Raw genomic sequence first — 13,908 nt, 5'->3', positions numbered from 1 at the left:
ACAGTTGAAAGGGGCCAAAGGATCAAAACGGTGTAAATGGTCTAAAGGGTATAAGGGGTGCAAAGGGTCTAAAGGAGTGAAGCTGTACTACTTGCAGTAAAGAAATTCCCTCGGGTTAATAAATAAATCAACTCAGGAGTGCAACACGACAATAATGGGCCACATGACCTCCCCGTCACAGTCGCGGTATAAACCCCTACTCAGGTTTATCGTTGTTAAAAATCTGATGGTAGAAAGTTTACTTGTGATTAACCTTGGGAGCTCAAAGCAGTAAGGTCACAAACAAACAGCAAAACAACAACTATCGGTGGAGGTTCACCCGTTGGCAAGTGGCGGTTTAGAGTTGGTGTCACGTGGGTCCTTTTTTCTGAAAACTATTTTTTCACCCTTGAGGCTGATGTTGCTAGATGAGCAGTAAAATTACCTTTAAATCCATGTGTAGGTTGTTTTTGTACTATTTCCAGTTTTTCAATAATTAGTGCATTTGAGAGGTCACATGACTCCTTCTTTGCCAAACTTAGATTATGGTAACATCTAGGATACAACCCCACTTTGATGCAACCTTGCTTTCATACAACCCCACTTTGGTACAACCCCGCTTTGACACAACCCCGCTTTGACACAACCCCGCTTGGACACAACCTCGCTTTGACACAACCTCTCTTTGATACAACCTCGCTTTGGCACAACCCCGCTTTGACACAACCTCGCTTTGATACAACCTCTTTGATACAACCTCGCGTTGGCACAACCGCGCTTGGGTGCAACCGCGCTTGGATGCAACTGCGCTTTGATGCAACCGTGCTTTGACGCAACCCCGCTTGGATGCAACCGTGCTTTGACGCAAGCGTGCTTGGATACAACCTAGCTTTGACACAAACCTGTTTTGACGCAACCGTGCTTTGACGCAACCCCGCTTGGATGCAACCGTACTTTGACGCAAGCGCGCTTGGATACAACCTAGCTTTGACACAACCCCACTTTGACACAACCCCGCTTTGACACAACCTCACTTTGACGCAACCGCGCTTGGATGCAACCGCGCTTGGATGCAACCGCGCTTTGATGCAACCCCGCTTTGACGCAACCCCGCTTTGGCACAACCACGCTTGGATGCAACCGTGCTTTGATACAACCGCGCTTTGATGCAACCCCGCTTTGACGCAACCCCGCTTTCATACAACCCTGCTTTGGCACAACCCCGCTTTGATACAACCCCGCTTGGACACAACCCCACTTTGACACAACCTCGCTTTGACACAACCTCGCTTTGGCGCAACCGTGCTTTGACGCAACCCCGCTTGGACGCAACCCCGCTTTGACGCAACCCCGCTTTGACGCAACCCCGCTTTGACGCAAACGTGCTTGGATACAACCTAGATTTGACACAACCCTGCTTTGATACAACCGCGCTTTGACGCAACCCCGCTTTGACGCAACCCCGCTTGGATGCAACCGTGCTTTGACGCAAGCACGCTTGGATACAACCTAGCTTTGACACAACCCTGTTTTGATACAACCGCGCTTTGTTGCAACTGCGCTTTGATGCAACCCCGCTTTGGCGCAACCCCGCTTGGATGCAACCGCGCTTTGATGCAACCCCACTTGGACACAACCGCGCTTTGACACAACCCCGCTTAGATGCAACCGCACTTGGATGCAACCCCGCTTTGACGCAACCCCGCTTTGACGCAACCACGCTTTGATGCAACCCCACTTGGACACAACCACGCTTTGATGCAACCCCACTTGGAAACAACCCCACTTGGACACAACCGCGCTTTGATACAACCCCGCTTTGACGCAACCGCGCTTGGATGCAACCCCGGTTTGACGCAACCCCCGCTTTGACGCAACCCCGCTTCGATGCAAACCCACATTGATGCAACCCCGCTTTGATACAACCCAACTTTGATGTAACCCCACTTTTATACAACCCCACATTGATACAACCCCACTTTGCTCCCCCCCCCCCCCCCCCCCCCAAAAGAAAAAAAAACCCGCATTGATACAACTCCGCTTTGATGCAACCCCACTTTGATACAACCCCCTTTTGATGTAACACCACATTGATACAACCCCACATTGATACAACCCTGCTTTGATACAACCCCACTTTGATACAACCCCGCTTTGATGTAACCCCACATCGATACAACCCTGCTTTGATGCAACCCCACTTTGATGCAACCCCACTTTGATGCAACCCCACTTTGATGCAACCCCACTTTGATACAACCCCGGTTTGATGCAACCCCACATTGATACAACCCTGGTTTGATGCAACCCCACATTGATACAACCCTGGTTTGATGCAACCCCACACTGATACAACCCCACTTTGATGCAACCCCACATTGGTACAACCCCGGTTTGATGCAACCCCACATTGATACAACCCCGGTTTGATGCAACCACACATTGAAACAACCCGGTTTGATGCAACCACACTGATACAACCCCGCTTTGATCGGACACACTTTGATAAAACCCCACTTTCACCAGAAGGCCCAGGCGCTATCCCACCCCACAAACGCAAAACCAGCTGGTTTTATTCAATAGCTCATGGATTTTGTCACTGTCCAATCTCAAGCTATATAAGTGACTACAAAAAAATACCCATGGATATGAGATGAGGGTGTGAGGACATTTGGTACACAGCTTACCTGAGCCCACCTGTTGTAGTAATCAGCACACTCGTGTCAGCAGGCCTGCCACAACTTCATCATATATTCCAACAACCAACAATAGCATGCAGCGATATATATAGCATTGGTGGACATTTCCTGCACACATTCACAGTACATAGCATGCATGGTTCGAGTACTGTCGGGGTATTTCAGTGGCTGTTTGACCGATTTTGACCAATTAAAAGTTATCAGCGGCTGCACACTCCCAACATTCCATGAAAAGCGAAAATAGAATTCAAATCCGAGTTAAGACAAGCACGGACATTCAGCCTGCACGAATTGCGCCAAGTGAAAAATTAAATAATTACCCACTCGCCACCTGAGGTAACTCGGTCAAAGTTTATCCCAATTGACCCGGGTTTGTGGAGTTCGAGTGTTAACATCCCCGAGCCACGACCAAATCCGAAAACCGAATTCAAATCCGAGCGAAAACGAACACGTACGGCCAGCCTGCACGAATCGCACCAAGTGAAAATTAAAAGAAAGACTCACTCGGTCAAAATAATTACCAAAGGAACAACCTTAATTACCAAACAAGAAAGAGCAATCAGATTGCAGACCCTCACCAGGACATCCTTTTAGTGTTTTTTTTAAGGCTTTTGTTAAAAAACAAATATTTCAGGGCTTGCGGACTTCCTCTCTAGTCGGTCAACGTGTGGCCCTGAATGGATTTCTCTCATCTCCCCTTCCTGTTCTGGCTGGAGTTCCCCAAGGTAGTGAGTGTTCTGGGCCCTGTGCTTTTTCTGGTCTTCATCAATGATCTCTCCGACTCTCTGGAAAATCCTCTCTATCTCTTTGCTGATGACTCTACTCTCTGCCGCTCCATTCCTCATCCCTCAGATCGGCAGTCTGCAGCCTCCTCACTCTCTGCAGACCTGGACAAAATCAGACTGGTGAAACAAGTGGAACATGTCTTTCAATCCTGACAAATCTCACACTCTTACGATGTCTCCGAAAAGACCGACTGGAAAACCCTCCCATCTACTTTCTCAACAATCCTCTCCAAGAAGTTCTGTCACTCAAGCTTTTGGGTCTCACTATCTGCCATGATCTTTCCTGGGAAAACCACATTTCCAAGCTGGCCTCCAAAGCCAGTCACCGACTGGACTCCTTCATCGTGTGGTCCTTCCATGGCACACCTGAGCTCCTCACCACATACAAGGCTTTCATTCGCAGCTCAATGGAATACTGTTCCCCCCTCTGGGCTGGTGCTCCTGCCTCACACCTAGCTCGTCTTCACGCTGTTGAAACCAAAGCTTTCAGAATCATTGGAATCTCCCACGATGAAGCTAACTCCGAGGGCCTTTCACTCACTCACTGCAGGCAGGTTGGTGGTCTTTCTGTCTTCTACCGACTCCTCTCCGGCCTTGCTCCCCCAGCTCTCTCTGTGCTCCGTCCCCCTAATATTCCTACACGTCGCACAAGATCTGCCAGCAACCCTCTTATGGTTAAACTGCCAAAATCAAGACTCTCTGCTCACCTTCACTCCTCTTTTCTCCCACCTCTGGAACAAACTCCCTCACTCTCTTCAATCCCACTCCTCCCTCCAGGTCTTTAAAACAGCTGTTCACCACCATCTCTTATCTTCCATCGAAAACCTTGATCTTTTCTACCCGTTAATTTCACCCCAGATCCACTTTTTTTTTAAATACCACTTCTTTCCTGGAAGTCCGTGCAGTGTCCGTGTGTTTTATATCTTTCCCACACCCTCTTCCTCCCACAGATCTCCCTGCTCTCAAATGTTGTACTTGTGCGCTTCCCCCTCTTGCCTCCCGCTCCCTATATTATATGTATTATATTGTGATTAATGTTAGCCCTTGCACGAGCCTCGATCATGTATACAAAAAATAATAAGAATAATATGGCGGCCAAACCACATGACTACCCACCGTTTAGAGGCCATTTTTCCCCGCAAAGCGGGGGTTGGCCTTTTCGGGGACCGTGGTAGTTGTTTTTTGGTCCCCTTTTTGAAGCAATGTTTTACGGCCGGATGCCCTTCCTGACGCCAACCCTTTTTGCCACCTTCAACGACAAACAGGGAATTACCAGTGAACTGGTACTCAATTAGCCGACCTCGGAAGGATGACAGGCTGAGTCAACCCCCCTGGCATTAATTCGGCGATCGACCGAGATTCGAACCCAGGATCCTAGGATCCTAAGCCGGCACCCTAGCCGCTAGCCCAACACTAGGGATTGACTGATAACATTAATTTTTTTTCTCCACCAATTTATCCGTTGGTGACACCTAAGAAATTTCATCTTGATCGGATGAAGTTTTGCACTTGTCGAATTATGAGATCATAATGGAGGCACCGATGACAATCAACATGTTATTCCCCATGCAGAGTTCTTTACAATGAATCATGTCAATTTATTTCTATGCAGCGCTTTTGGAGATATGGGGTTGCAAAGTTTTTTGTTTTTTTTCAAAGGATGGTGCCCGTACCATGTGTCCTCGGACGTCATAATTATTTAAAATTCTACAGGAGATGCAACTATGGTGAAAATTTCCTGTCAATCGGACCAACACTTGCAGTGAAAAATCATACTTTTGCTGTGCAGACAGACAGACAAACCCGGACGGACTCAAATGCAATACCCTCTCCTCTGGCGAGGGTAATAAGGAGAAACATTTTATTTTCCCAGACACATTTTTACTTCAACTCTCCTAAAGTACCCCTTCCAAACGATTCAAATAAAATCCTTTCCATCCACCAAATTGAACAGAATTTATTGTTGCAAATTTGGTTTTCAAACTTTATTGCACAAACAGCATAATCAACTTTACTGAGAAGCTGTCAGCAGCTTTCCAACTGTTAAGTAGAAAAGGTTTTCATCCACGAGGGACGATCACATGTGGGTGAAATAAAGATTCTAGTTGGTGATTGGTCCTAAACAAGTTGACAACCTTATGCATAGCTACACATTCTTGCAACAAACACGTCCAAACTTTTCCCATCGATCTCCTGTGTACAGGTATTACATACAACTTACTCAGAAAACAATGGATAGCAGAAATCAAAACCCCAGCTATTATTACAAAGCTTCTTACGGTTTGATGAACGTTTTATTACAAAATGAAAAAAAAACACAAAACATGCAACAGCACAGCAGTATGGTGGGATTCTAAAAATTAAGATATACCAATAATATTATTTCAACAACAGGTTTAAACTGCTTTAAAGGAAGAGAAGAAAAATGGTTTAAGGGGAAAGGAGATTTAAACACAAAACTAAAAACGTCCTTGGATCGAACAGGTAATCACTCTTTTGAGGCTGTTTGCAGTTTTCAAGGAATCACATTCCAGAAGTTCCCATGCCGGATGCTTCCGAAGTAAGCCTGCAAAGGAGAGAGCAAAGGAAAAGAGAGAACAAAAAGGACGACATTTCGTACGTTTCCTTTGGTGCAAAGTTGTCAAGTTTTGATTATGCAAAGTGTGTGCTTCATCTTGAGCTAGCAGGAATGGCCTAGAGGTGCACGCACATGTTCTCCTCCAAGTTGCCTTGCTTTGGTTCGAATTCCAACCCAGGTATAAACTGTCATCCTGGTATTTCACAGTCACTGTGATTCATCAATGTGTATGCCGACCCTCGGACGGACGTCAAACTGGGTGTCCAATCTACCGACATTATTGCTGGGCGTTAAATATCCATCGGTGTCCTTCATGAAGAATAGGTAAGCTATCGCCGGCACCATGATCAAATTCCAATTTCCTACCCTAATTACTGCTAGGAAGACGATGGCAAACCACCCGGTATAACCTTTACCAAGAAACTCCTTTGGCAGCACAAACGCTCCGTAAATAAAGTATGGTATGGCAAAATAAAAAAACGTTTCATCTTACCGGGCGTTAATCAGGTACTGGGCGAGGCTGATGTTCGCTGCAGAACCGGTGATGTTCACTTGGCGATCTGTCGAGCCTTCAATAGGGTTCGCTATCTTGATTTGAGCACCAGATAACTGCCTGATTTCATTAATTTTGCTGCCTTGCTTCCCAATGATTGCTCCAATGAGCTAAATCGGGGGAAGGGATGGGGAGAGGGGAATGAAGGCGGGGAGGAAGAAGAAGAGGGGAAGGGGAGAGAAAAAAAAATATAGCCCAGTCACCCCATTTAAGAGTGCACACAGAATGGAAAAAAATCAACTTGGAGCAATGAAGAGGCACCAAGTGGTCGACCTTTGTTTATTATATTAGTCATGTAAAATGCAAATTGTGAGTCGGAAGGACTGAATATTCTCCCAGAAGCAATGAATTGCTGGAAAGCTCATCGGTGTGTAAAAGTGCAAGGGCCAAGTACAGCCAGGCCACGACAAACCAGCTGAGCATCGACCAACAACAAGCAGGGCCCCTAACAACCAGTACAGCCCCTACCAGCCAGCTGGAAACCTACCAGCCAGCAGGGACCCAGGAACCAGTAGGGGGACCCCACGAGCCAGCGGGGGCCCCACCGGCCGGCAGGGCCTGACCAACCCCAAGCCACTCTTTTTTTATTATTCTTGCAACCTCTGAACCAAAACATTTCTAACAACACCAAAAATGACAGACTGAACATTATTTTGGAGAGTGGAGGCCATAAATAAATTTCACAAATAATTGAGCTTGCTCAGCATCCTAGAGAGCAGCAGGATGGCAATACTTACATCATTTGGAATACTAATTTCATGGGTATTTATCTGATTTGCAGCTTCTGCTCCTGTGAGGAAGAGATAAAACAAGTCGAGTAAATAGAGTAAAAAAAACCAAGAAAGCAATATGGTGAGCAAAAAAAAGACATATAATACTGATGTGCAGGAGATATAAAACATTAACCTAATCTGGCAATCACTCCAGCGAGGGGACATCCACATAATGAGGACACAAAATGCCAGAACTTCTCTCGTTCTTCAACACCACTCTAAACTCCTCTCCCAAACCCTGACCCCCATTTTCCAAACAACACCAATGGAGCTTTCCAATAATTTATCAGAAATGCAATTACAATGTCTACCAGCACAACTACAGCAAGAACACGAAAGCAGCACTCAGTAGAACGCATACCTGAGGCCAGACTGAACAGTTTGTTTTATATAGGCTATATATGGTTGGTAGCGAATGCCCAGGAAGCATTGACGAGAGTGGCAATCATATGTGTGGGAAAATTGCATGCTCAGTCAGGGTCACCCAGATAGCTCAGTTGGCAGAACACTGGCACGGTTTTTCAGAGGACCTGGGTTCAATTCCTGGTATGGGCATGTAATTTTTCCCAAAATATATAAATTTAATTATATATGTATATTATAATTATATACCAAAGCCTGGTGTTGGCTTCGCGGTTAAGGTGCAGCTTGGGATCCCAGGATTTGAATCCCGGTCGATCGCTGAATTAACGCCAGGGGGGTTGACTCGGCCTGTCATCCTTCCGAGGTCGGCAAATTGAGCAACAACCCACTGGTAATTCCCTGTGTGTCGCAACAGGCGACCAACAGGGTTGGCGGCAGGAATGGCATCCGGCCATAAAACATTGCTCCAAAAAAGGGGACCATGGTGCCCAAAAAAGGCCAACCCCCGCTCTGCGGGGAAAAATGACCTCGAAAGGCGGTTCATATATATACACATACACACATGTATACATACATGCATATACATACATACAGTCATGTGAAAAAGTAAGTACACCCCATGTAAAGTTTTGACTTTTTCAACATATTTCAACATACCGCTATTTGATCTTAATTTCAACAATATTGATAGATAAAGGTGATATAATATAACAAATATCATGAAACATTTACATTTTGTCGTCCATTGTATAATTGAAATAAACATAAATGTAAATTTGGCATGTGGAAAAAGTAAGTACACCCCTACATTTATCACTACTTCAAATACCTAAAATTAGAATCAGGTGCACCAGCTCAGATGCAAATGATTAGAACATCATTAGAGAGGATCTTGGAGGAACCTGTCTTATTTAAACCTCAGACATTTAGTTTGGTTTGCTCTTTGTTGTTGAAGTGTGCGGCATCACCATGCCTAGATGAAAAGAGCTGTCTGAGGCCTTCAGAAAGAAGGTTATAGATGCCTACGAGTCTGGGAAGGGATTTAAAAAGATCTCCAAACAATTTGAAATCAATCATTCGACTGTCCGGAAGATCATTTACAAGTGGAGAAGATTCCAAACAACTGCCAACTTGTTCAGGCCAGGCCGCCCCAGCAAGTTCAGCCCGAGAGCAGACCACAAGATGCTGAAAGAAGTCTCTAAGAACCCTAGAATGTCATCACGGGACCTACAGGTAGCTCTTGCCACTGTTGATGTCAAAGTGCATGAGTCCACCAGAAGAAAGGGGCTGCACAAATTTGATCTACATGGGAGGTGTGCCAGGAGGAAACCTTTGCTGTCCAGAAAGAACATCAGGGCAAGACTAAAGTTTGCCAATGAACACCAAGGCAAAGACCAGCACTTCTGGAACAATGTGCTCTGGACAGATGAGTCAAAGGTAGAGCTATTTGGCCACGGTACCAGAAGACATGTTTGGCGAAAACCAAAGACAGCATTTGACCACAATAACCTGATACCAATTGTAAAGCATGGTGGTGGAAATATTATGGTTTGGGGCAGCTTTGCTGCATCAGGGCCTGGGCAGCTCACCATCATAGAATCCACTATGAATTCTTCATTGTACCAGAGGGTGCTTGAGGATTATGTGAGGCCATATGTCGGAAAGTTGAAGCTCAACCGAAGGTGGACCTTGCAGCATGACAATGACCCTAAACATACCAGTAAATCCACCAAGGAATGGCTGAAAAGAATGAAATGGAGGGTTCTGGAATGGCCAAGTCAAAGCCCGGATCTAAATCCCATCGAGATGTTGTGGGGGGATTTGAAACGAGCTGTGCATGCAAGAAACCCCTCAAACTTCGCACAGCTGAAAGAATTCTGCATGGAGGAGTGGGAAAAAATTTTTCCCAGTCGATGTCAGAGACTGGCAGACAGTTATAAGAAACGCCTACTTGAGGCTGTCTGCGAAAGGGGGCAATACCACCTATTAGAGCCAAGGGTGCACTTACTTTTTCCACATGTGAAATTTGCATTTATGTTTATTTAAATTATACAATGGATGACAAAATGTAAATGTTTCATGATATTTGTTATATTATATCACCTTTATCTATCAATATTTTTGAAATTAAGATCAAATAGCTGTATGTTGAAATATGTTGAAAAAGTCAAAACTTTACATGGGGTGTACTTACTTTTTCACGTGACTGCACATGGATACATGCATATATACATACAAATACATACATACATGTATAGTCATGGCCAAAAATATTGGCACCCTTGCACCTTTTTCAAATCACAATCTTCTCGAATAATCTAAAGTATTTGGTCTCCACAATCCTATATATTTACTGTTAATATTACAGAACCTTTGTTTTTGATTCAGTACCTAAGATATCCTTTCAAATCAGAAAATAAAAAGAAACGGCATTGACAAAATTATTGACACCCGTGGCTTAATATTTGGCAGCACGGCCTTTGGACACAATAACTGCAGTCAAGCGCTTCCTATAGCCATGAATGACCTTCCTACACCTCTCTACTGGCAGTTTGGCCCACTCTTCTTGTGCAAACGGTTCCAATTCTCCCAGATTTGAAGGGTGCCTTCTCCCAACTGCTGTTTTCAGATCTCCCCACAGGTGTTCAATGGGATTCAGATCTGGACTCATGACTGGCCACTTCAGAACAATGGGCATTTTGTCTTGAACCATTCCTGGGTGATTTTTGAAGTGTGTTTGGGGTCATTGTCCTGCTGCAAGACCGATCACCTTCAACAGAGACCCAGCTTTCTGACACTGGGTTGAACATTGCCTCCAAAATGCCTTGGTAATCTCCTGATTTCATGATGCCATGCACACATTCAAGGTACCCAGTGCCAGAGGCAGCACAGCAATCCCAAAACATCACTGAACCTCCTCCATGTTTGACTGTAGGGAAGATGTTCTTTTCTTTGAAGGCTTCATTTAGTTTTCTATAAAAATAGAGATGATGTGCTTCACCAAAAAGCTCCAATTTTGGTCTCATGTGTTCACAGGACATTCTCCCGGAAGGATTTTGGCTTGTTCAGGTGTGTTTTGGCAAACTCCAGTCGGGATTTCTTAGCAGTGGGGTGCTCCTGGGTCTCCTACCATAGAACCCACTTTCATTGAGTTGGCAACGGATGGTGCGAGTTGCAACTGTAATTACTTGTGTCTGAAGGTCAGCTTGAATCTGTTTCGCAGTTGATCGAGGTGCTTTCTCCAACGTTCGAATAATCTTTCGCTGAAATCTTTGATCAAATTTTCTCTTGTGGCCATGTACAGGGAGGTTGGCTGCAGTGCCATGAGCCTTAAACTTTCTGATAACATTGCGTACCGTGGATACTGGAACATCAAGGTCTCTGGAGATGGACTTGGCGCCTTGAGATTATCCATGCTGGCAACAATCTTGTGTCTGACCTCCTCAGACAATTCTCTCGTTTTCTTTCTTTTCTCCATGCTCATTGAGGTACACAGTGACACAAAACAGCAGAATGACTCATTTTCTCTGCACAAACTGGTTGAATGAGTGATTTTTATATTGCAGGTACCTGTGACTCACTACAGGTGTGTTCAATTCCAAAATAAAGGAGAAACACCTGCTTGAAATCGAATTATTTCTAACAACTTCTAAAAGGTGCCAATAATATTGTCCGGGCCATTTTAGGATTTCTGTTTGGAAGATAAGATTTAGTAAGTTTTTGCAGCTTTTTTTTGTTTTGTTCCACTGCAAACCAAAGAAATACAAATGTGGAAACCAAAATATTATTTAATTTCAACAATTTTCTGGAAGAAATGGTGCATTAAAAAAAAAAAGTGCAAGGGTGCCAATATTTTTGGCCACGACTACATATACTCAACGTCAAAAGAAACTGATCAAATCTTTAGAAGGATACTCATTGAGATCCTCCATGCAAAAATGAAAAATATTTGAACAGAGGTAAAGTTCAGCTATCTTTACGAAACACGTCAATAAACAAGAGGTTGCCTCAATCACAAAAAAACAAAAAGCATGAACATCACAAGGGGTGGTGCAACAAAAGTCACAGCACTGCAATACAAAGGCACACACACCTGCAAACAGTCAAAGCAAAATGACACAGGAATGGACACAACACTCGTAACAGTCAAGGACAGAATGACAGCAGTCCTCAATATCGTGTGTGTCCTCCCTGAGCTGTGATGCAGGCTGTACACCTCCGACGCATGCTCTGTGCCAGACGTCTGATGCGGTCCTGGGGAAGTCTGTCCCACTCCTCCTGCAAGCTATGAATGAGCATTTGCCGATTGACAGCCGTTGATCTCCTCGATGCAAGACGTCGACCAAGCTCTTCCCAGAAATGCTCAATGGGTTTGAAGTCAGAGGAATAAGGCATCACTTTAATACCCTGTTCCTGGAGGAAGTTGGTGGTCAGGCGAGCAGCATGGGGTCGAGCGTTGTCCTGCTGGAAAACTGCGATGTCAGGATGAGCCTGGAGAAATGGCAGCAGATGAGGTCTCAAAATTTCATTGACATGACGCAGACTGGTGAGATTCGATGACGACCAGAGGTGTCCTGAAATGAGTGGAAATGCTGGCCCATACCATCACACTGGGTCCTTTCCAACAACTGATCTGGCGAATACAGCATGATGCATACCTTTCCCCACCTCTGCGCCATACCCGTTGACCCCCATCAGCAGCATGGAGGCAAAATGTGGACTCATCACTGAACAAGACTGCACTCCACTGTTGCTGTGCCCAGCGGTGATGCTGCAGACACCATCTTAGTCTGTTCCGCCGATGCACTGCGTTCAACACTGGACCTCCGCAAGGACGTCTTGCCACCATGCCCTGACTTCTCAAGCACCTCCGCACAGTAGAGACACTGATACGGTTGTTGTGGCGACCTTTTGTCACTGCAGCTGTTTGCGTGGCAGGGCGGAAGCAATCAAGAAAATTCTGCAGCAAAATCCAGTCGGACTTTCTTATGTCTGTCTCTCTCTCTCTCTCAGTAGTGGGCTCCTCCTGGGTCTCCTACCAGAGAATCCCCATTCATCAAGTTGGCTACGGATGGTGCGAGTTGAAACTGTCATTCCTTGTGTCTGAAGGTCAGCTTGAATCTGTTTGGCAGTTGATCGAGGTGCTTTCTCCACCATTCAAACAATCCGTTGCTGCAATCTTCAATCAAGCCTTCTCTTGCGCCCACGTCCAGCGTGGTTGTCGACAGTGCCATGGGCTTTAAACTACCTGATAACATTGCATACAGTAGACACAGGAACATCAAGGTCTCTGGAGATGGACTTGTAGCCTTGAGATTATCCTTGCTGGCTGCAATCTTGTGTCTGACGTCCTCAGACAATTCTCTCGTTTTCTTTCTTTTCTCCATGCTCGTTGTGGTACACAGTGACACGAAACAGCAGAATGACTCCATTTCTCTTTTCAAACTGGTTGAATGAGTGATTTTTCTATTGCAAGCACCTGCAACTCACTACAGGTGAGTTCAATTACAAAGTAAAGGAGAAGCACCTGCTTGAAATCTAATCATTTCCAACAACTTCTGAAAGGTGCCAATAATATTGTCCAGGCCATTTTGGGATTTCTGTGGGGAATAAGCAAAGATTTGGTAATTCTTTCAGCTTTTATTGTTTTGTTCCACTGCAAACCAAAGAAATACAAATGTGGATACCAAAATATTCTTTCATTTCAACAATTTTCTGGAAGAAATGGTGCATTATTTGAAAAAGTACAAGGGTGACAATAATTTTGGCCACAACTGTGTGTACACACACGTATACACACGTACACACACACACACACACACACACACACACACACACACACACACACACACACACACACACACACACACACACACTTGTGGATATGAGGATTGTGTTTTTTTATTGTGTGTTTTTTATTATTATTGCTTTATTCTGGACCCTCCTGCCTCCAGTCTGTTGTATAACGGTCAAAGGGTGTTCCCGTAGTTAGTTCCATAAAGCATACATGAAGGACACTATAATATCCCTGTTCAGTAGTTTATTTCCTTATTCTGTGTATTAGGTTAAGGCTTTGTCTTCCATTAAAATGACACTCCATTGCACCAAGTGAAACAAGATAGATTCCCTTTCATTCCCATTCCCAAAATCTCCATTTCCAGCTACATCCCCTCCAAGT

At 44.8% G+C, this 13,908-nt stretch overlaps 1 protein-coding gene across 8 annotated transcripts in view; it reads right to left on the bottom strand.

Moving 5' to 3' along the window:
- Nucleotides 1-5,405: 5,405 nt before the first annotated feature.
- Nucleotides 5,406-13,908, bottom strand: part of LOC137434585 (poly(rC)-binding protein 3) — a 226,208-nt gene continuing 217,705 nt past the window's right edge. For all 8 annotated transcript variants that reach the window (XM_068127764.2, XM_068127760.1, XM_068127762.1 and 5 more), the window contains 3 exons: nucleotides 7,332-7,384; nucleotides 6,535-6,704; nucleotides 5,406-6,029 (listed from right to left, as the gene is read on the bottom strand). In XM_068127764.2, coding sequence (XP_067983865.1) covers nucleotides 5,987-6,029; nucleotides 6,535-6,704; nucleotides 7,332-7,384 — 266 coding nt within the window. In that variant the 3' untranslated portion in view covers nucleotides 5,406-5,986. The remainder of the gene's footprint in view (nucleotides 6,030-6,534; nucleotides 6,705-7,331; nucleotides 7,385-13,908) is intronic.

This window comes from Myxine glutinosa, chromosome 10 (genome assembly GCF_964187855.1).
Source record: "Myxine glutinosa chromosome 10, kmMyxGlut1.1, whole genome shotgun sequence".
Taxonomy (NCBI): Eukaryota; Metazoa; Chordata; class Myxini; order Myxiniformes; family Myxinidae; genus Myxine; species Myxine glutinosa.
The sequence above is the reverse complement of the archived record's forward strand: the minus strand, read 5'-3'. Positions and strand labels throughout refer to the sequence as shown.